General features: G+C 35.8%; 2 protein-coding genes across 3 annotated transcripts in view; one reads left to right on the forward strand and one right to left on the reverse strand.

Annotated features, from left to right (window-relative positions):
- Nucleotides 1-4,123: 4,123 nt before the first annotated feature.
- HOXC9 (homeobox C9) lies at nt 4,124-10,428 on the forward strand. Its single transcript, XM_083881131.1, has 2 exons — nt 4,124-4,787; nt 9,327-10,428. Exons 1-2 carry the CDS (start codon nt 4,247-4,249, stop codon nt 9,569-9,571), a joined length of 786 nt encoding a protein of 261 aa, XP_083737257.1. The 5' UTR covers nt 4,124-4,246; the 3' UTR covers nt 9,572-10,428.
- A 140-nt stretch (nt 10,429-10,568) lies between these two features.
- Nucleotides 10,569-22,768, reverse strand: part of LOC310921037 (uncharacterized protein) — a 52,941-nt gene continuing 40,741 nt past the window's right edge. For both annotated transcript variants that reach the window (XM_083881128.1, XM_083881127.1), the window contains one exon: nt 10,569-10,982. In XM_083881128.1, coding sequence (XP_083737254.1) covers nt 10,808-10,982 — 175 coding nt within the window. In that variant the 3' untranslated portion in view covers nt 10,569-10,807. The remainder of the gene's footprint in view (nt 10,983-22,768) is intronic.

Below are 22,768 nucleotides of genomic sequence, written 5' to 3' on the forward strand. Positions count from 1 at the left end.
ACCCTCAGTTTTCAACCCCCAAATCTTCATTTTTAACCTCAAAATCCTCGTTTTAACCCAAAAATCCCGATTTTCAACGTCAAGATCCCCCTTTTTAACCCCAAAATCCCCATTTTTAACCCCCAAAAATTCAAGTTTCATTCTAACCCCAATATTTTCATTTTTAATCCCCATTTTTAACCCCAAAATTTTCATTTTAACCCCAAAATGCTCCTTTTCAACCCCAAAAATTTCATTTTTAACCCAAAAATCCCCCTTTTTAACCCCAAAAGTTTCATTTTCAGCCCCGAAATTTCCATTTTATCCCCCAAAATCCCCCTTTTTGACCCCAAATTTTCATTTTTAACCCAAAAATCCCCCTTTTTAACCCAAACCTCCCCTTTTAAACCCCAAAATATTCATTTTAACCCCAAAAATTCTAATTTTTAACCCCAAAATTTCAATTTCCAGTCCCAAAATCGATTTCCCGAGTGAAATTCCCTTTGGGGCGAATCCCTTTAAAAAAATCCCATTTTCCGGCGGATAAATCTGATTTTTTGGGGTTTTTTTTAGGGTTTTTTTAGGGTTTTTTGGGGTTTTTTTGGGTGTTTTTCCCGGAGGAATTTTTCCTTTTGTGTGTGGGCGGCTCGTGCCGTGACCTTGCCTCGGAAATTCCTCTCCCCGAGGCTTTTTCCGCCTTAATTTCTGATTTTTTATTATTTTTTCCTTTAAAAAAATCCTCCCTGAGTTGCCCTGAGTTGGTCCCGTCCATTCTTCTTTCTTTTCCTTTTTTTTCTTGGTTTTTTTCTGGGTTTTGGGAGGATTTGTCATCAAAAATTGCCTTAAAAATGGGGAAAATTTAAAAAAAATTCAATTTTTTATCGCTCTACTCGACCAAGGAAGGGTTTGGGGAATGGGGATAAATGAGAGGATAAGGAGGATAATTTTTGGGGTTTATTAAATATTTTTATTTTTGTTTTTATCTTTAATTTTCATTATTTCTATTTTTGGTTTTATTTTTATTTTTATGTTTATTTTTCATTTTTATTCTTTGATTTTATTTTTTTTATATTTTTTACATGTTTAAAATTTTTATTTTTATTTCTGTTTTTATTTTTACTTTTGTTCTTATTTTATTTGTGATTTTTGGTTTTTATTTTATTCTTATTTGTATTTATTTTATTTATTTTTAAAATTTTTTAAGTTTTATTTTTATTTTTATTTTTATTTTTATTTTTATTTTTATTTTTATTTTTTTAACCTTCCCCCCATCAAAGGGTGAAATGTGGCTGAGAAAAGGCCGAGGACAAATCCCCCAAAAAAACATTTTCCCTTTTTATTTTTAAGAAAAATCAGCGAGGGAAAAATGGGAAAAAAATCCAAACCAGGGCTGGTTTTTATGGGGAAAAAAATCCAAAATTTGGCCAAAAAATCCTGATTTTCCCTTTTATTTTTGGGGGGAATTTGGGGGAATTTTGGGTGAATTTTGGGAGATTTTTGGGTTGATTTTGGGGGGATTTTCCTGCCGGTTCCGCTCGTTTTGGGCTCTTTTTTTTTCCCCTCGATCCTTCCCTGGATTTTTCCTCAAATGGGGAAAAAATGGGTGAAAATGGGCGGATTTTGGGGGCGCGGGGACTTTGGGCAAAACGGCCGCGATTTTTCCTTTTCCTCCCCAAAAATTCCCTTTTTTTCCCCCCAAAATTCCCCTTTCCCTCCCTCAAATTCCCTTTTTTCTCCTCAAAATTCGCTTTTTCTCCCCAAAATTCCCCTTTTCTTCCCCAGTTTTCCCTTTTCTTCCCCAATTTTCCCTTTTTCTCCCCAAATTTTCCCTTTTTCCTCCCCAGAATTTCCCCCATTTCCCTCCCAGTTTTAGAAAACCCCCCGAGATTTTCCTAAGAAAAAAAAAAAACAAAACAGAAAATCCACTTTCCCCCCTCCCTTTTTGTCTAAAATAAAATAAAATAAAAATAAAATAAAATAAAATAAAATAAAATAAAATAAAGTAAAATAAAATAAAATAAAGTAAAATAAAATAAAATAAAATAAACTACTGAGAGATAATATTTTTTAAAAATATATTTAATTTTATTTTATTTTTTTTTTCCGGCGATTTCTCTGGGCGGGATTTCCTCACCTACCTGTCTTTCCTTTACCAAAAAAAAAAAAGCAGATTTTATTCCCCTAAAAATAAAAAACCAAAACGCGGCTCCCAAATTCTTCCTCGGCTCCTTCTGGTGCAAAAAAAAAAAATAATTAAAAAAATTAAAAAATAAAAAAAAAAAGCGAAAAGTTTCGGCGTCTCCAAAAAAAAAAAAAAAAAAAATTTAAAAAAAGGCAAAAAAAATCCAAATAAAAATCAGCTTTTCATCGCTGTTTCCCCCTCCCCGAGCTCCGTTTCCTCCGCTTCTGGTTTTATTTTATTTTATTTTATTTTATTTTATTTATTGGAATGAAGACACGTTTATGAACAATCAAAGGATCCTCGTAAAAATTTTATTGAAGGACATAAAAACCATCGGCGGCTCCTCGCGGCCCCAAACGGGAAAACTCCAGTTCCACTTTTCCCCTTCTCAAACCCTTTTCAATTTAATTTTTTTAAGCTGAAAGAAGGGAATTATTATATTTTTTAATATTATTTTTTTCCTCCTTCCTAATTTTTTAAAAATATATTTTTTTTTAATTTAAGTGGTGGGAATTGATGAATAATTTGATTTTTTTTCCCTCTGGCCGCGCTCGGCGCTGCAAAATCACAAAAGACGCTTTTTTTTTTTTTACCTTTTTTTTTTTTCTCTCCTTTTTCCTCTCTCCGCGGGAGGAGAAAAAAATTCCCACCAAAAATTCAGATTTTTTAATTTATTTTTTTTAATAGAAAAAGTAGAGGAGAGAAATCGGTTCGTGGGGCAAATTAATTCCCCAATAAATCCCCAATAATTCCCCAATAAATCCCCAATAAATCCCCAATAAATCCCTAATAATTCCCTAATATTTCCCCAATAAATCCCCAATAATTCGCCAATAATTCCCCAATAATTCGCCAATAATTCCCCAATAATTCCGGCTTTGCACTTTCCTCCTCCTCGGCGGCCTCGGGGACAGGACTGTCCCTGTTCCCCCTCCCTCCCTCCCTGCCCCTCCTTTTTCTGCTTTTTCTCCTCCTTCTTCTTCTTCTCCTTTTTCTCCTCCTTTTTCTCCTCCTTCTCCCCATCCCCGCCCCCCTTTCCAGCCCTTTTATTTATTTTATTTTTAATTTTTTTTTTTTAATAGGGAAGAAGAGGGGATGGCGTTGTTTAAAATTAAAATAAGAATAAAAATTAAATTTTAAAAAAAATTAAATTTAAATAAGGAATTAAAAATTAAATGTAGGGAAATGAAAAATTAAAAAAAATAGGTTAAAAGGTAAATAAAAAAAATAAATAAAAAATTAAATAAAAAATTAAATAAAAATTAAATAGAAATAAATAAAAATATATTATAAACTAAATTTAAAAAAACAAATTGAAAGTAATAATTAAAAGTAATAATTTAAAATAATAATTAAAAATAAATTAAGAAAATAAATAGAAAAATATATAAATAAAGGAGAGGGAAAAAAAAGAGGGGAAAAAAGAGGGGAAAAAAGAAAGAGAGGGGAGAAAAAGAGAGGAAAAAAAAGTAAGAAAAAGAGCGAAAAAATAGAGAAAAATAAAAAGAGAGGGAGGGAAAAAAAAGAAGGAAAAAATAAAAAAGAGGGGGGAAAAAAAGGGAAAATAAGCGAGAACAGGAGTAAAAAAAGAGGGGGGAAAAAAAAGGAAAAATAGGAGACGAACAGGATGAAAAAATCCGATTTAAAAAATCCAAATGTGTGTTTCCCATCACTCCCGGGCGGAATTTGGGGCAAACCCCCCACGTGAACCCCCCGGGCCAATCCCTCCCTTTTTCCCCCCCTTTTGGGGAGGGGGAACCGAACCACAAATAAAATAAATAAAAAAATAATAAAAAAAAAAAGGGGGCGGGACCACAAAAAAAAAAAAAAATCCCACAGCAAAAAAAAAAAATATAATTACCTGCCTCTGATTGTTCTATTTTTTTTTTTTTTTTTTTTCTCTTTTAATCCCCCCCTCCTTTTTTTTTTTTTTTTTTTTTTTTTTCTGGGAGCCTCTGCGGCGGCGGCGGCGCGAGGGGGGGAGAGATGGAGATAAAACCTATAAAACCTCCCGGCCGGCGGCGCGCGGGATAAAAATCCCCCCGCACATGAAGGCGGAGGAGGGGCCCCCAAAGCCGGGAGAGGATGTCGGCCTCGGGCCCCATCGCCACCAACTACTACGTGGAGTCTCTGCTGGGCCCCGAGCAGGAGGAGCTGCGCTTCCCCAGCGCCCCCCGCGCCCCCGCGCTGCTCCCCGACTGCTCCGACTTCCCCTCGTGCAGCTTCGCCCCCAAGGGCGCCGTGTTCGGGCCGGGCTGGCCGGGGGGCGGCCCCTCGGTGGGCTATCCCCATCCTCATCATCCGCACCCCCATGCGCACCCCGCGTACGGCCCGCAGCCCGCGGAGCCGCCCAGGTACGTGCGGACCTGGCTGGAGCCGCTGCCCGGAGCCGCCGTGCCTTTCCCCGCCTTCGGAGCGCGGCACTTCGGCCTCAAGGCGGACGCGTTCGGGGCGCGGGGCCGCGCGGAGCCCCCCGGGGGGGCCGGAGGAGGGGTCGGGGTCGCTGCCGGGGTCGGTGCCGGAGCAGAGCGCGGGTACCCCGAGGTGCTGTACCCCCCCCCCGGCCCGCCGGACCCCGACCCCGCCGCCGGGAAACACAAAGAGGACAAGCTCCACCTGGACCCCAGTAAGTGCTGCGTTTTTATCTGCTTTTTCTGCTTTTTTAATGATTTTTCTGGGTTGTTTTTTTTTTTTTCCTGATTTTTTTTCTTAGTTTTTCTGGTTTTTTTCTGGGTTTTTTTCTGTATTTTTTTCCTTGGTTTTATTAATGTTTTTTCCTGGTTTATTCCTGTTTTTTTTTTCCTGGGTTTTTTTTCTCTGTTTTTTTCCTGCTTTTTTTTTTTTTTTTTTTTTTTTTTTTTTTTTTTTTTTTTTTTTTATCTGGGTTTTTCCCTATTTTTTTTCCTGTTTTTCTCCTTTTTCCCCCCTATTTTTTCCTGGTTTTTTTCCCCTGTTTTATCCCTGTTTTTCTCCTCTTTTATTCCTATTTTATTCCCTGTTTATTTCCTGGTTCTCTCCTGGTTTTTTTTCCCCTGGTTTTTTTTTTTTTTTTTTTTTTTTTTTTTTTTTCCCTCTTTCTTTCCTATTTTTGTTTTTTATTTCCTATTTTATTCCTGTTTTTTTTCCCTGCTTCTTATTCCTGTTTTTTTTTTCTGTATTTTTTCCTGGTTTTTTTCCCTGTTTTTTTTCCCCCCTATTTTTCCCCTGTTTTTTTCCTGGGTTTTTTTTTTTTTTTTTTTAATTTTATTTTTTAAATTTTTTTAATTTTTTTTTATTTTTCCCTGGTTTTTTTGTTCCTATTTTTTCCTGTTTTTCTCCTGTGTTTTTTTTTTTTCCTGTCTTTTTTTCCTGTTTTTTTTTTTTCCTGTTCTCCTGTTCTTTTCCCCTTTTTTCCCCCTGTTTTTTTTTCCTGTTTGTTTCCTATTTTTTCCTATTTTTTTTATTCTTCTCTCAGTCTGTGTCTCTGTGTCCTTTTTTTCTCTTTCCTGGCCGTGCTCGGCCATTCCCGGGTTTGTTTGGGGTTTGTTTTTACGACCCGGCGGGAAAAGGCTCAGCCCGAGGAGCCGCTGCCGCTCAATAAAATCCGATTATCGCAGGGACAGGGACAGGGGGAGAGCCCGGGGAACGCAGAGCTGCGGGAAAAAAGAAAAAAAAATTCAGGTTTTTTTTTTTTTTTAATTTTTTTATTTGGGTTCTTTGGATTTTTTTTTTTTTTTTTTTTTTTGATTTTTTTTTTAAATATTATTTTTTGAGGGTTTTTTTTTAGGAGGGGTTTAGGGATTTTTTGGAGTGGTTTTGTTTGGGTTTTTTTAGGGGTATTGGGGGGTTTATTTGGTTCCTTTTTTGGGGTTTTTTTTTGGGGTCTTTTTGAGGTTTTTTTTTGTAGGTTTTTGAGGAGTTTTATTTGAGTTTTTTTTGCTTTTTTTGTGGGTTTTATTTTTTTTTTTTTTTTGAGGGGGGGGGATTTGTTTGTTTGTTTTTTGACGGTCGTGGGGCATTTTCTATTATTCCTCAGGCACTTTCTGGGATTTTTTTTGGTGTTTATTTCCCACCATTCCACTTTGTTCCGGGCCCTTTAGCCTTATTTTATTATTATTATTTAATTTTTTTTAAACCCCCCCTTTTATTCCCCTTTTTTTTTTTCCTCCCTTTTTTAAAAATTTATTTATTTTTATTTTAATATTATTTTTAAATTTTTATTCCACTCAGGGTGGGGGCTCTGCTTTGATCCCCCTTCCCATTTATTTTTTTTCCCTAAATTATAATTATTTTTATCCCAATCAGGGGGTTTCCCCCACCCAGTGAAGAGAAATAATAATAATAATAATAATAATAATAATAATAATAATAAATAATTCTAAGGGAAGAATAGAGGGAAAAACCTGGAAAAAAATGAGAATTTTCCCACTTTCCAGGAACAGGGCAGAGGCCCCGCTGCGGGGGCGGATTTTGGGCCCTTTCCCAGATTTTTATTTTTATTTTTAGGGCGGGAACAACTCGGGGTGAAGGAAAAGGCGCCTTTTTATCTCCTGGAAAAATCTATTTAAAAATAAAATGATAAAAAAATCCCCGGCGGGCGCGGGTTATTCCTGAATTATCCCCAATTGTTCCCTCCCTAAAGAGGGAAAAAAAAAATTAAATTAAAATTTTTCTCCACGTGGGAATGAGGGGAAAGGTGGATTAAGGGCAGAAATGAGGAAAAAAATTGGGAATTTTGGGATTTTTGGGGCAGAAAGAGACGAGCGCCCAAACCAGGAGGGGAAGGGGAACTTTAAAAATAAAATAAACCCCAAAAAACCTCAAATAAACCCAAAAAACCTCAAAAAAGCCCAAAAAAAGCCCCCAAAAATCCCAAAATTCCAACCCGGGAATGAAGAAAAACCCGAAATTTTCCCGGGAGAGCGAAAATCGCCCGAAATGGCCCCAAAATCCCTTCGGGGCCGAGTTTTGGGTCGATTTTGGGATAATTTTGGGACATTTTGGTGTCAATTTTGGGGATTATTTGGGGATTTTTTTGGGAATTTTGGGGATATTTTGGGGTTAATTTGGGGATATTTTTTGGGAATTTTGGGGATATTTTGGGGTTAATTTGGGGATATTTTGGGGATATTTTGGGGATATTTTTGGGGATTTTGGAGCCGCCACCGCCGCTCGCGGCTCTGCACTTTCCCAAGCGGGGCCGGGGCCGCCCTTGGGATAAAAAAATCATTATTTTAGGTTAAAAACCCCCAAAAAAACTCCCCTCCAAGTTGCCAAAATTTCCCCCCAAAAAACCCCCAAAACACCCAAAAAATCCCCAAAGCTGCGGCCGCTTTAAAGGTGTAAAAATCCCTTTATATTTAGAAAAAAACCACCAAAAAATCGGATTATTTTTGGCGTGTTCCTGTGGATTTTATTTAAAATATAAAATGAATAAAAAGAATAAAAGTCAAACCTCCCCCAGGCGGTTTTTGGCAGGTCCGGGTTGAGCTCCTGGGCGAGCTGAGGTTGTAAAATAAAAAAATAAATAAAGATTTTATGGGCCTGTGAAAAACGGTGGGAAATTGGACTTTTTTACGAGCGAGTTCCTCGATTACAACCAGGAACAGACCTGTGGATTATTGTTATTATTATTATTATTATTATTATTATTATTATTATTATCATTGTTTTAAACCTGGCGTATCACTTTATAATTTTTTAATTTATTTTCAATTTATTTTTAATTATTATTATTATTAATATTATTATTTTTACATTTAAAATAATATTTTAAATTGCTATGATTTAAAATTATTATTTTAATTATTATTATTTAAATTATTATTATAATTTTCTAGTTATTATTATTATTATTATTATTATTATTATTATTATTATTATTATTTAAATTATTATTATTTTTAGGGAAAGTTGTTGGGATTTTTATTATTATTTTAAAACCTGAGAAAAGGGAACAAAAAATAGACCAAGGAAGTGACTCCCCTTTTCCAAAATAAACAATTAAAATCCCCTTTTGCTGAAGTCAATTAAAATATTTGGGGGCGAGGGGCTAATTAAAGGTTAATTAAGGAGGGAGGGGAAATTTCATTTATTTTTGGGGAAAAAAAGGAGGATTTTGTAGGTTGAACGTGGAGTTTTCTTTCCCCCCCATCTGAATTTAAAGATGTTAAAAGATGTTAAAAATATAGTGGGAAAATATTGAAGGATATTGGGAAAATATTGGGGAAGTATTGGGAAAAAACACTGGAAATATATCGGAAAAAACATTGAAAATGTATGGAAAATATATTGAAAAAAATTTGGATTATATTGAAAAAATATAGGAAAATATAGTGAGAAAACATTGAGAAATATATTGAGAAATTATTGGAAAATATATTGAAAAACATTGAAAAATAGTGGAAATACATTGGAGATACATTTGGAAAATATTGAAAATATGGAAATCCATTGGAAATCCATTGGAAATATATTGGGAAATATATTGGGAAATATTGAAAAGTATTGGAAATCCATTGGAAATACTGGAAATATATTGAAATACATTGGAAATATAATTTAAAACATTGAAAAAAATACTGGAAATATATTGGAAATACTTTGGAGATACATTGGAAATATATTGAAAATTATTGGAAATACATTGGAAATACATTAGAAATATATTGGAAATACATTGGAAATATATTGAAAAAAATTGAGAAATATTGGAAATACATTGGAAATATTGGAATATATTGGAAATATATTGAAAAATATTGGAAATATGTGGAAATACATTGGAAATACATTGGAAATGTATTTGAAAAATTTTGGAAATATATTGAGATGCATTGGCAATACATTGGAAATATTTTGGAAATATATTGGAAATACATTGAAAAAATTTGAAAAATATTGGAAAAACATCGCAAAATATTGGAAAAACATTGGAAATACATTGGAAAAATATTGGAAATACATTGAAAAAAATTGAAAAATATTGGAAATGCATTGAAATATATTGGAAAAATATTGGAATTATTCTGAAAACCACTGAAGTACATTAAAAATATATTTTAAAAATCGAAAAAAATTTGAAAAACAACTAAAAAAAACCCCAAAATACTTTTAAAAATTAAGAAAATTATTTTAAAAATTCCGATAAACATACAAATATATATATATAAATGTTTTTTCTCAGGCAACCCGGTGGCGAACTGGATCCACGCGCGCTCCACGCGCAAGAAGCGCTGCCCGTACACCAAATACCAAACCCTGGAGCTGGAGAAGGAGTTTTTGTTCAACATGTACCTGACCCGCGACCGCAGGTACGAAGTGGCCCGAGGGCTCAACCTCACCGAGCGCCAGGTCAAAATCTGGTTCCAGAACAGGAGAATGAAAATGAAGAAAATGAATAAAGAGAAAAGCGATAAGGAGCAGCAATAGCACCCACCCCCCCACCCCAATCAGAATTATTAATTATTATTATTAGTGGTATTAGTAGGGATAATAGGAATAATAATTTAAAAAATTAAAATAAAAATTAAAAAAAAAAGTTTGGCGGAGGGTGGATTGAAAATAATAAATTTTTTTTAAAAAAAAGAGGGGATGAATATAAATTTGGCAGAGGGTGGATTAATAATAATAATAATTTTTAAAAAGAGGGAATGAATATAAATTTGGCGGGAAGTGGATTAAAAATAAGAATTTTTTTTTAAAAAAGGGATAAATATAAATTTGGCAGAGGGTGGATTGAAAATAATAATTTTTAAAAAAAGAGGGAATAAATAAGTTTGGCAGAGGGTGGATTAATAATAATAATAATAAAAATAAAATGAGGGAATAAATATGGATTTGGCAAAGGGTGGATTAAAAATAAGAATTGAAAATAAAAAGGAGGGATTAAATATAAATTTGGCAAAGGGTGGATTAAAAATAATAATAATAATTTTAAAAAAAGGAGGGATTAAAAATAAGTTTGGCGGAGGGTGGATTAAAAATAATAAAAAATAGTGGAAAAAATTGGGAATAATTATTAATGATAATGATTAAAAAAAAGGGGGGAAATTTTGTGATTGAATAGAAATTTGGCGGAGGGTTAATTAAAAATATTAAAAAAAAAAAGGAGCGAATAAATAAAAGTTTGGCGGAGGGTGGATTAAAAATAATGCAAAAAAAAAGAGTAAAAAATGGGAATAATTATTAATAATAATGATTAAAAGAAGGGGGGAAAAAGTTTCTGATTTAATGCAAGTTTGGCAGAGGGTGGATTAAAAATAATTTTAAAAAAAGCGGTGAAAAAACAGGAAAAAAAGGGGGAATAATTGATAATAATAATGGTAAAAAAAGGGGAATTTTCTGATTTTGAATGTGCGGGGGGAGGGTTTGCAGGGTCAGGTTTGGGGGCTCGAGATTTTCTAAAATGAGGAAAAAAAAAAAATTAAAATAAAGATGCCCCCGGGGGGGGTTTTTTGGGGTTTTTTTTTCTCTTCCTTTTCTTCCGCCTCGGCAAAAGCGGCGCGAGAATTACTTGAATTTTAATTTTTTAAATATTATTTTTTATTATTATTATTTTTTTGTGCGTTCTTTTATTTTTTTTCTTTTTAATTATTATTATGATGATGATGATAAGTATATTTTATTGCCTAAATTAAAACTCGGATTGATCGTTTTGTATTTTTTTTAATTTTTATTTTCATTTTTGGTCCTGAATTTTAATTTTTTTTTGGGGGGGGGGGGGTTTGGCGAGTGAATGTTTTGTATAAAATTATAAAAAAAAGAAAAAAAAAAGGGAAAAATGGTGAAAAAAGGGAAGAAAAAAAGGAGAAAAAAGGGGGGAAAGGGCGGAAAAAAGACAAAAAAAAAGGGAAAAAAGGGGGGAAAAAAGGACTGGAGGGGTTGGAATTTCTCGATTTTTCTGTCGCGGTGTTGAACGTTTTTTTATTTTTCTGCTGTACCGAATTTTGATTTTATTTTCCGATTTTTTTGTGTATTTTATTCTCGTCTCGGCCCCGTTCTGTAATGATTTGTTCTGTTCGCCTGTTGTAGAGCAGCTCTCTGTAAATATTCCTTATATAAAAAAAAAAAAAGAAAATTACATAAAAAAAAACACCCGAAAAGAAAAAAAAAAAAAAAACCAACAAAAAATGCAAAAAATTGAAAAAAAAAAACATTTTTCAAGGTGTCTTTTTTTTTTTTTTATTAATTTAAAAGCAGCTTCAGAACATCCCCCAGAGGATTTTAATTTTAATTTATTTTTTTTTTCCTTCCTTTCTATTAAAAAAAAAATAAAATAATGCACTAAAAAGTGCTGAGGTAACAGATTTCCCATCGATCCCAATTGAGATAATTAATCGCGTTAATTTATGGCCCCGGGCGAGAGAAAAAGGAGGAAAAAAAAATATAAAAGGGGAAAAAAAAAAAAGCTGAGGATGAATGGGGGAACTCGGAGTGCTGAGAATGAGCAGAAAATATAATTAAAAAATGGAATTAATTAAAAAAATCGAATTAAATATGAAGGGAGAGGAGGGAGGGGAGGGGGAGGGGGAAAAGTGATGGAAAAATGGAAAATTTTGGGGGAAAAAGACAAAAAAAATCCCCATTTCTATTTTCTCCTTTTTATTTTATTTATTTTAATTTTTTTGTGTGTGTTTTGGGAGGGGAAAATTATTTTTAAAAAAACCCAAAAATTGAGAAAAAATTAAACCCCCAAAGGGAGGAAAATTCAGGTTCGTTTTCCCTTCGAGGGAGGAAAAAAAAACCCCAAGAGATAAAAATATTTAATGGTAAAAAAATCCAATTTTCGAGGTGTTTTTTCTTTAATTCACCGGGTTGACGGTTCAGCGCCCCCGTCCCGCTTTTCCCACCCCCCAAATCCCCCAAAAATAAAATAAAAATAAAATCTGGGGGCGATTATTGGATTATTTCCCGCTAAAATGTGGCTCTTAAATATTGATTTCTCTCCTTCTGAGATTGGGGTTTTTTTAAAATATTTATTTTTAATTATTATTTTAATTTTTTTTGTTGTTGTTCCGTCCTCCGCCTGATTTTTGTCGCTTTTTGTCACCAAAATCCTTTATTTTATTTTTTTTTTTCTTTTTTACGAGCCCGTTTTTGTGCAAAAAAGAACAGGGAAAAAAAAAAGTCTTTAAAGCTCCCGGTGGAAAAGATTTATATTTTTTTTTTTTAGGGGAAGATTTACGGCCGTTAAAATAAATAAATAAATAAATAAAATAATACAATGAAAATAAAAATAAAATAAAATAAAATAAAATAAAGTAAAATGAAATAAAATATAAAATAAAATAAAGTGAAATTAAATATAAAATAAAATAAAATAAAACAGGATTTTTGGGGGAAATCCTTTTAACAGAAAGGCGAATTTTTAATATAAACTATTGGGATTATTGCTGGGGTGATCATGGCCCGGAATAAAGAATTAACCCCTCCCTGCCCGGTTTAAACTCATGAAATGAACGAGCCGGGGCGGCCCCGGGGCCTTGTCCTGTCCCCAACCCCCGGCCCTTGTCCCCAGTTCTGTCCCTGTCCCCATCTTTGTCCCCATTTCCCAGTTCCTATTTCCCCTGTGCCTGTTTATTGTCCCCCTCCCCATTTATTGTCCCCGTCCCCATTTCTTTTGTCCCCCTTTCCCCATCTCTGTCCCCATTTCCCAGTTCCTATTTCCCCCATCCCAATTTCCCCTGTCCCTATTTATTTTCCCCTTCCCCATTTATTTTCCCTGTCCCCATTTCTTTTGTCCCCCTTTCCCCATCCCTGTCCCCATTTCCCCCATCCCTTTTTCCCCTGTCCCTGTTTATTGTCCCCATTTCCCCGTCCCCTCCCCAGGTCTGTCCCTGTCCCCATCCCTGTCCCCTCCTCCTGTGTCCCCTTCCCCTGTCCCCATCCGTCTCCCCCCCTTTTTAAAGGATTCACATGTTATTAAATCAACTGATTGTAAATCTTAAATCGCCTTTAATGTTCGATCTGTGTCCGTTTCCTCTGTCCCCGTCCCTGTCCCCATCTGTGTCCCTGTCCCCATCCCTGTCCTCATTTCTGTCCCCATCTGTGTCCCCATCCCTGTCCCCATATTTATCCCCATTTCCCTCTCCCCATGCTCAGCTCTGTCCCCATCCCTGTCCCCGTTTACTCTGTCCCTGTCCCTGTCCCCATCCCTGTCCCCTCCTTGTCCCATCCCTGTCCCCATTTCCTCTGTCCCCCCTTCCCATCTTTGTCCCCCTCTTTGTCCCCATTTCCCTCCTTTTGCCTCATCCCTGTCCCCATTTCTGTCCCCATTTCCTCTGTCCCCATCCCTGTCCCCTCTATCCCTGTCCCCATTCCTGTCCCCATCCTTGTCCCGATTCCATCCCCCTCATCTTTGTCCCCAATCCCTGTCCCCTCTATCCCTGTCCCCATTCCTGTCCCCATCCCCTCCTGTCCCCTCTGTCCCCCCCCGGGGCAGTTTTAGGGTCTCTTTGTCCTCCCCTCGCCGCTCTCGGGGATTTTTATTTTCCTTTTTTTCCCCGTTTTTCCCCGTTTTTCCCCATTTTTGGGGGGCTCTGTCGGGTCCCGGGCACGTCCCGCGGTGCCCCCGCCCCCCCCCCGTGTCCCCAAATCCCCCAATGACCCCCCGGAGACCTTTGGATTTCTGATCCTTAAAAAAAACCCAAAAAACCACATAAACCGACCCCAAAACCCCCTAAACCAACCCCAAAACCCCCTAAACCAACCCCAAAACCCGCCATAAACCGACCCCAAAAAAAACCCCATAAACAAACCCTAAAAAAATCCCATAAACCGACCCAAAAAACCTCTAAACTGACCCAAAAAACCCTCCCTAAACCGACCCCAAAACCCCCCTAAACCAACCCCAAAATATCCATAAACTAAGCCCAAGAAACCCTCATAAACCAACCCAAAAAAACCCACAAACCAACCCCAAAAAACCTCTAAACAGACCCAAAAAAACCCCATAAATGAACCCCAAAACCCCCATAAACCAACCCAAAACTCCCCATAAAGAAACCCCTAAAAACCCGTAAACAAACCCCAAAAAAACCCCTAAACCAACCCCCCAAAAGCCCCATAAATAACCCAAAAAATCTCCCTAAACAACCCCCAAAAATCAAACCCAACCCATCACAAATAACAACAATAAATCCAAAATTAAACCTTTATCAGCCCGGCCGGGAATTTTGGCGTCAAAAAGCGTCGATTTGGGGTATAATTTTAATTTAAATTTTATTTTTTCCCCTTTTTTTTTTCCCCGACATCTGGCGCTTGTGTGGAGCCTCCTCAGGATCCGCCTTTGTGTCGCCGCCGCCTCCCAAAAATGTCCCCAAATGGCCCCAAATGTCGCGATTTTCCCCCAAAAAATCCCCCGGGGAGGGAGAAAAACACACAGAAAAAATACCAATAAAATCCCAATTTTCTGCCCTAAAATTCAAGGTGAGATTTTATTATTATTTTAAATTTTTTTTGGAGTAGAAGGAGGAGGAAAGTGGGGAAAAATGGGAGGAAAAATTAAAAATTCAAATCGTTTTTTAGTTTTTCACAAAAAAAATTATAAATATCGAGGGTTTTTTTAGGTGGTTATGGGGTTGAAGTTTTTTTTCGGCACAAAATGTGATAAATATAAAGATTTTAATTTATAAAAAGGATAAATATCGAGTTTTTTGGCGGGTTTGGGGTGTACCGGAGTCATTTTCTGCACAAAATTGTGATAAATACAAAGATTTTTCACCAGAAAAAATGATAAATATCGAGTTTTTTGGGGGGTGGATTTGGGGTTGAAGTTTTTTCTGTGCAAAATTGTGATAAATACAAAGATTTTCACTAAAAAAATAATTTTTTTTTTTGAGAATTGGTTTTGGGCTGTTCAGGAGTTTTAGTTTTTCACGAAATAATTAAAAATATGAAGCTTTTATATATATTTTTTTTGGGTGGCTTTAGGTTGTGATTTCAGGGTTTTTTTTTTCCGCCAAAAATACCCTAAAAATACAAAGCGTTTCTCGGTGTGGCTTTGGGGGTGGCTCGGAGAGTTTATTTTATTTTAATTTTAATTTTTATTTTAATTTTTATATTATGTTATGGCATGTTGTGTTATGTTATTTTATGTCACTTTTCATTCTGTGTCATTTTACTTTTTATTTGATGCTGTTTTAACTTTTTTATTGGGTTTTATTTTGCTTTGTAGATTAATTTACTTTATATTTCATTTCATTTATATTTTTATTCCTGTGTCATTTAATTTCACTCCATTATCTCATTCCATTATTTCATATTATTTCATTTTATTTTACTTTTCCTTATTTTATTCTATTTTTCCTTATTTTATCCCATTTTCCCTGGTTTTACCTTATTTTTCCTTATTTTATCTTGTTTTTCCTTATTTTATCTTGTTTTTCCTTATTTTATCTTGTTTTTTTCCTTATTTTATCTTCTTTTTCCTTATTTCATCTTATTTTTTTCTTATTTTTCCTTATTTTTCCTTATTTTACCTTTTCTGTCCTTATTTTATCTTATTTTTTCTTATATTTTCTCTTATTTTATTGTATTTGACCTTATTTTACCTTATTTTTTCTTGTTCTGTCTTACCTTATTTTTCCTTACTTTCTCTTATTTTCTCTTATTTAATTTCTCCTATTTTCTCTTATTTATTTTCTCTGATTTTTCTCCTTATCCTCTCTCACTTTCTCTTATTTATTTTCTCTTATTTTTCCTTATCTTCTCTCACTTTCTCTTATCTTATCCTTATTTTATCTTATCTTTTATCTTTCCTTTTTTATCTTATCTTTTCTCTTATCTTACCCTTATTTTATCTTTTATCTTTCCTTATTTTCTCTTATCTTTTCTCGTTATTTTCCCTTTATTTTCCCTTTATTTTCCATTTATTTTCTCCTTATTTTCCCTTTATTTTCTCCTTATTTTCCCTTTATTTTCTCCTTATTTTCCCTTTATTTTCCCTTTATTTTCTCCTTATTTTCCCTTTATTTTCCCTCATTTTCTCTCATTTTCTCCCATTTTTCCCCTTATTTTCCCCTCCCTTTGTCCCTCTCCCCCCAAACAAACCCAACCCCCCCAAACCCCCCCAAAGCCCCCAAACCCCCAACCCGGGGCGGTTTTTGGCGTTTCCGGCGGTGAAAAAACGGCCTTTGGGGCGGATTTGGGAGTTTTTAGGGCCCCGGGGCCGGGAGGACAAAGCGCGGCCCAGACGGCGCAGCCCCCGCGGGGCCCCTGAGCAAACAAACCTTTTCTTTTCTTTTTTCTTTTCTTTTTTCTTTTCTTTTCTTTTCTTTTGTGCCCGGCGGGGCCGCGCCGGGACGGGCGGCGGGACGGAAAATAACCCGGCGGGAAGGGGAGACACAGGGGGGAAAAATAGGGGAAAGAGGGGGAAAAATAGGGGAAAAATAAGGGAAAATAAAAGGGAAAATATAGGGAAAATTAGGGGGAAAATATGGGGGAGAATGGGGGGAAAAATAGGGGAAAGAGGGGGAAATATAGGGGAAAAATAAGGGAAAATAAAAGGGAAAATATAGGGAAAATTAGGGGGAAAATATGGGGGAGAATGGGGGAAAATGGGAGAAAAAAATGAGGGGGAAATGGGGGATAAAAGGGGAAAAAAAGGAGAGAAAAAAGGAAATAAAACTGGATAAAAGGGGAGGAAAAAGGGAAGAAAAGTGGGAGAAAATGGGAGGGAAAAGGGGAGAAAATTAGGGGAGAAAATGGGGGTAAAGGAGGATAAAAGGGCGGAGAAAATGGGGAAGAAAATGGAGAAAAAAGAGGGGAAAGGGAAAGAGAAAGGGAAAGAAAATTGGATCAAAAAACCGCCGGCGGACAACGGGAGAGAGGGGGGAAAATAGGGGGAAAAATTAGGGGAAAATTGGGGGAAAAGAGAGAAAATTAGGAAAAAAATATGAGGGAGAATGGGGGATAAAATGGGGGAAAATGGGAGATAAAAGGGAGAAAATCAGGGGGAAAAAGGGGGAGAAACGGGTGGGAAAATGGGGGAAAATGAGGGGAGAAATTAGGGAAAAAGTGGGGTGGAAAGGGAGAAAAAATGGGAGGAAATAGGGGAGAAAATTAAGAGAAAATTAGGGGGATAAAGGGGGAAAAAATGGGGGTAAAGGGGGAGAAAAAAGGAAATAAAACTGGATAAAAGGGGAGGAAAAAGGGAAGAAAAGAGAGAGAAAATGGGAGGGGGAAGGGGAGAAAATTAGGGGGGAAAAAGGGGGAGAAAAAGGGAAATAAAAGAGTGAAAACGGGGAAATAAAACTGGATGAAAGGGGAAGAGAAAGGGAAAGAGAAGGGGGGGAAATTAAAGAGGGGGAAAAATTAAAGAGGGGGAAAAATGTTGGGGGAAAGGGGAGAAAATTCGGGAAAAATGGGGGAGAAATGGGGGATAAAGGGGGAGAAAAAGGGAAATAAAAGGGAAAAAAGGGAAGAAAAGGAGAGGAAATGAAAAAAGAGGGGAAAAATGGGGGGAAATGGGAGATAAAATGGGGTATAAAAGGAGAAAAAGGGGGAGGAAAAGGGAAATAAAAGAGTGAAAATAGGGAAAGAAAACTGAGTGAAAGGGGAGGAAAAAGAGGAAAGAGAAGGGGAAAAAGGGAAGAAAAGGAGGGGAAAGGGAAAAAAAAAGGAAAAAAAAAGGGGAATAAAGGGGGGAAAAGGCAAAGAAAAGGGGGGAAAAGGGAGAAAAAGTGAGAAAAGAGGAAAGAAAAGTGTGAAAAAAGGGGGGAAAAGGGAGAAAAGGGAAGAAAGGGGAACACGCGGGAGGGAAAAAAGGACAAAAAGGGATAAAAAAATGGGGGAAGAAAAGGGAGAAAAAGGTGAATAAAAGAAGAAAAAAGGGAGTAAAAGGTAAAGAAAAGGGGAAGAAAATGGGGGGAAGGGGGAAAAGGGGAAAGAAAAGGGAATTTCGGAGCCAAAGTCGAGGGTAAAACGGGCGGGAAGGAACGGGGGAAAATGGGGACGAAAAGGGGGAAAAAAGGGGAAAATTGGACTCGGGGAGAAAAGGGGATTGGAGGGGAAAAGGAGAAAAAGGGAGAAAAAATAGTAAAGGGGAAATGAGGAGAAAAAAGGGGAAAATAAGAGAAAAGGAGGAATGGGAGGAAAAGGAGGAATAGAAAGAAAAATGAGGGAAAAGGGAAAAATAGGAGGAAAAAGAGGGAAAAAGGAGAAATGGGGAGTAAAAGAGAAATAAAGACAAAAAGGAAAATCAGGGGGAAAAGGAGAAATGGAAGAAAAAGAAGAAATGGGGGAAAAAAAAGAGAAATGGGGGAGAAAAATGAGAAATGGGAGGAAAATGAGGAGAAAAAAGAGAAAAATAAACGGGAAAAAAGCGCGAAACGAGGAGATAAAAATATTTTAAAAAGCCCGAAAAATATTTTTAAAAAATGGGATTTAAAGCGAAATTCCCGGGGGTCCCAAAACCCCCCCGGGACCCCCCGGGACCCCCCAAAAATTGGGCGGCGCTGCGCGGGCGCGGCCGCGAGGTGGCGCTGTCGGCCCAGGGTTCGCTCTGGGGACCCTCCCCACCTCCAAAAACACCCCCCAAAAACGCCGCGTTTTAAAGAATTTTAGTAATTTTTAACTTTATTTTTAATAGGTTTTTAATAGTTTTTATGTGTGGTTTATATATATATATTTAATATATTTTCTGTTAGATATTTCTATATTTTTTCTATATATTTATAGGTATTTTTTCTATATATTTATAGGTATTTTTTATTCATTTATATGTACATTTTACTATATTTTATATATTATATATATATATTTAAAAATTATTTCATTTTTAAAATGTAAAATAAATGGATTTTAATTCTTAAAATCAACTAATTTCAATTTTAAAATATTTTTATTATTATTTTCCCCTTCTCTCCTTCACCCCCATTAAAATCTCCCAGTCAAAATAAATAAAAATAAATTAAAAAATATAAAATTTTCTCATTTTTAGCGCTGGAGGCGCTGATTTTTTTTTTTTTTTTCCCTGTTTATTGAGGCCTCTCACGTCCCCGGCGCTCTCGGGGTTGGGGAAGCAGAAAATGACATTTCCCAGTGAAGGTCAGGCCAAAAGGGAGGAGGAGGAGGGACAGAAAAAAAATCAAAATGCCAGAAATTTCTCCCCCTAAAAAAAAAATCCCAACGAGACAAAGAGAATCCTCCCCAAAAATTACATTTAAATCAAAATAATATACAAAATATACATTAAAATCAAAATTATAAAGGAAAAAAAGCATTTAAAATGAAAATAAGAAAGAAAAAAATCAATTTAAATTAAAATAATAAACGCAAATAGAAATTCATCCAGATAAAGAGCAGCACACCCCAAAAATATATTAAAAAATAAATCAAGAAATACATTAAAATCAAAATTATAAAGAAAGGAAAAGCATTTTAAATCAAAATAAGAAAGAAAAATTCCATTTAAGTTAAAATAATCAACCCAGACCAATCCCCACCCAGACAAAGAGCAGCGCACCTCAAAAAATCCATTTAAATCAAAATTATAAATCCAAAAAATACATTAAAATCAAAATAGTAAAGGAAAAAAATCCATTTAAATGAAAATAATAAACTCAACGAGACAAAGAGCAGCACCCCCCAAAAAAATCCAATAAAATCAAGATAATAAACCAAAAAAAATCCATTAAAATCAGAATAATAAACTCAAAAAAATTTCATGAAAATCAAAATAATCAACCCAAATAAATCCTCACCAAGACAAAGAGCAGCACCCCCCAAAAAATTCCATTTAAATCAAAATAATAAAGCAAAAAATTCAATTTAAATCAAAATAATAAAGCAAAAACATCCATTAAAATCAAAATAATCAACCCCAAAAAACCAACAAGACAAAGAACATCCCCCCCCCCTAAAAATTCCATTTAAAATAAAAATAATAAACCAAAAAATTTACATTTAAATCAAAATTATAAACCCCCAAAAAACCCTCACCCAGACAAAGAGCATCTCCCTCCCAAAATCCATTAAAATAAAAGAAATAAACTCAAAAAAAAAAATCAACCAAAAATTCGCTTTTTTTCTCATTCCCGGAAATATTTTGATTCACCCCCTTCCCCACATCAAAATCCCAAAAAAATGAGATTTTTTTTTTAATTTTGAAGGAAATCCTCCCTTAAAAATCCCCAAAAAATCCCCTGAAAATTCCATTTTATTTTCCTCCCCTCTGGAGGTTTAAAAATAGAAATTATTGATTAAAGGAGGGGAAATTCTGTCATTGGGAATCGCCTTTATTTCTATTTTTTGGGGGGTAAAAAGGAGGAATTTGGGTTATAAAAGGCGGAATTTGGGTTTTAAAAGGGGGAATGATAAAAAATAAAATAAATCAAATAAAATTTGAGGGTTTGAGGAGGAAAAAGGCGTTTGGGGTGTTTAAAAAGGGGGAAAAAAAAGTGAATTTTTGGAGGGTGAAAATGAGTTCATTGTTTGGCCAAACCTCCCTCCCCTCTCGGTCTTCTCCAGGGGAAATAAATAAAAAATAAATAAAATAAAAAAGGGGAAAATCTGCTCAAGGTGGGCTGGGGGTCGCTTAAAAATAATAATAAAAAAATTTAAAATTTTAATATTTTTTTTAAAAATATTTTTGACCATATTGAGGTCCAAAAAAAGAGCAAAAATAATAAAAAAGGTGAATTTTTAGGGTTAAAATCTCTTTTTTTTTTAGTGTTTTTTATTATTTTTTATAGTCAGTGGTGATTGTGGAAAAGTGAATTAAACGTTTAAATCTTTAACCTTAAATTTCCCTAAAATAATTTGGAATTATTTGGATTATTTTTAAGTTTTTTGTGTCTCTGGTTGAGGTTTGGGGGGATGGAATTTTTTGGGGTTTTTTTGGCGTCTCCAAAGCAAAAAAAAATTAAAAAACCCTTTTGGAAAATGTTTTTCTCTCACTAAACCTGGAAAAAAACTGAAAAAATGGAACTAAAATTGAAGTTTTGAGGCGATTTTGGTGGTTTTTTTTAACCAGTTCCGTCCGCACCAAGTGGCCAAAAGGCCAAAAAATCAAAATAAATTAAAAATAAATTAAAAATAAAGAGGCCCCAGGGCTCAGAAATGGGTTGAAAAGGGGAAAAAATGGGGAAAAATGAGATTTTGGGGGCAAAAAAGGGGAAAAATGGGAAAATTTGGGTTGAAAAAGGGAAAAAAGGGTCCGGGGAGGTTTTTTTGTGGTTTTTTTTTTGCAGCGCTCACAAAGAGCCGCCGGAGTTTGACTCAAAAATGGGAATTTTTTAACCAAAATATTCCAAATATTGGCTTTTATCCCCTCGGAATTGCAGAGGGTTTCCCAGGGCTCGGTTGGATGGACAAGGGAGGGGAAAAATGGGAATAAATGAAATAAAATGGAAATTAAATTAAAATAAAAGGGATTTTTTTTTTGCCTTTATTCGCTCCCCAGGACAAGGAGGAGCCGCCGATTCTCAGGGGGGAAAAATTATAAAATTCTTGGGGTTTTCTCACCCGGATTTTGGGATTTTTGGGGTTTTTTTATGGGATGGGGCTTTTGTTTGGTGGATTTTGGGTTTTGCTGCGGTAAAAATGGGGTGAAAAAAGGGGAAAATGGGAAAAAATTGAGGGAAAATGGGAAAAAATGAGGGAAAATGGGGAATAAAAGGAAAAAAATGTGGAATAATGAGGGAGAAAAGGGTGAAATGGGAGATTTGGGGGAAAAATGGGAAAAAAGGGAAGGAGGAAAAGGAGGAAGGAGGAAATAAAAGGAAAAATAGGGAAATAAAATAAAAGAGGAATGGGGAGAAAAAAGGGAAAATAAGGTGGGAAATAGGGGGGAAAAGGAAAAAATAAATGGGAAAATGGGAGAAAGGGGGAGAAAATGGGAAAAATAGGGAGAAAAGTGGGGAAAAAAGGGGAAAATAAGGAAAAATGGGGGGAAAAGGGGAAAAAATGGGGGGAAAAAGGCAAAAAATGGGGAAAAAAGCCCCCAAAATCAGGGAAAAAAGAGGAATTTTGGGGTCAGCAGGTGGGACCCCCCCCAAAAATGAAAACAACAACAAAAATAACAACAAAAATAAGGATAAAAATAATAAAATTGGGATTTTGGGGGTTCAGGGACCTGCTGGGGTCACCTGGGGTCACCTGGGGGAGGAATTTGGGGTTATTTGGGGATATTTGGGGATATTTGGGGATATTTGGGGATATTTTGGGGTTATTTGGGATTATTTTGGTTTATTTGGGGTTGTTTGGGGTCTCCAGGAGCCCCTTCCCCTCACCCCACCCGGGGCTTGATCAGGGGAGGGAAAATCGCCCGTTTTTGGTGTTTTTTCCCAGTAAATTTGGTGTAAAAATGTGAATTTTGGGGCCGTTTGGGCGCTGGGAGAGGGAGGGGAGAGGAGAGAGGGGAGGAATTAATTGGGGGAAAGAGGAGAAAGAGGGAAAAAGGGAGAAATTAGAGAAAAGGAGGGGAAAAGGAGGGGAAAATGGGGGAAAAGAAAAGAGGGAAAAATGGGGGAAAAACGGGGAAAAGGGGGGAAAAGCAGAAAAGAAGGGGATAAGGAGGGGAAAAAAGGGGGAAATGGGGGAAAAGGGGGAAAAAGGAGAAAAAAATAAGGGAAAAAGGGGAAAAACGGGGAAAAAAGGGGAAAAAGGGGGAAAAGGGGAAAAAGA

Source organism: Zosterops lateralis (assembly GCF_965231275.1).
Source record: "Zosterops lateralis genome assembly, chromosome: 32".
Taxonomy (NCBI): domain Eukaryota; kingdom Metazoa; phylum Chordata; class Aves; order Passeriformes; family Zosteropidae; genus Zosterops; species Zosterops lateralis.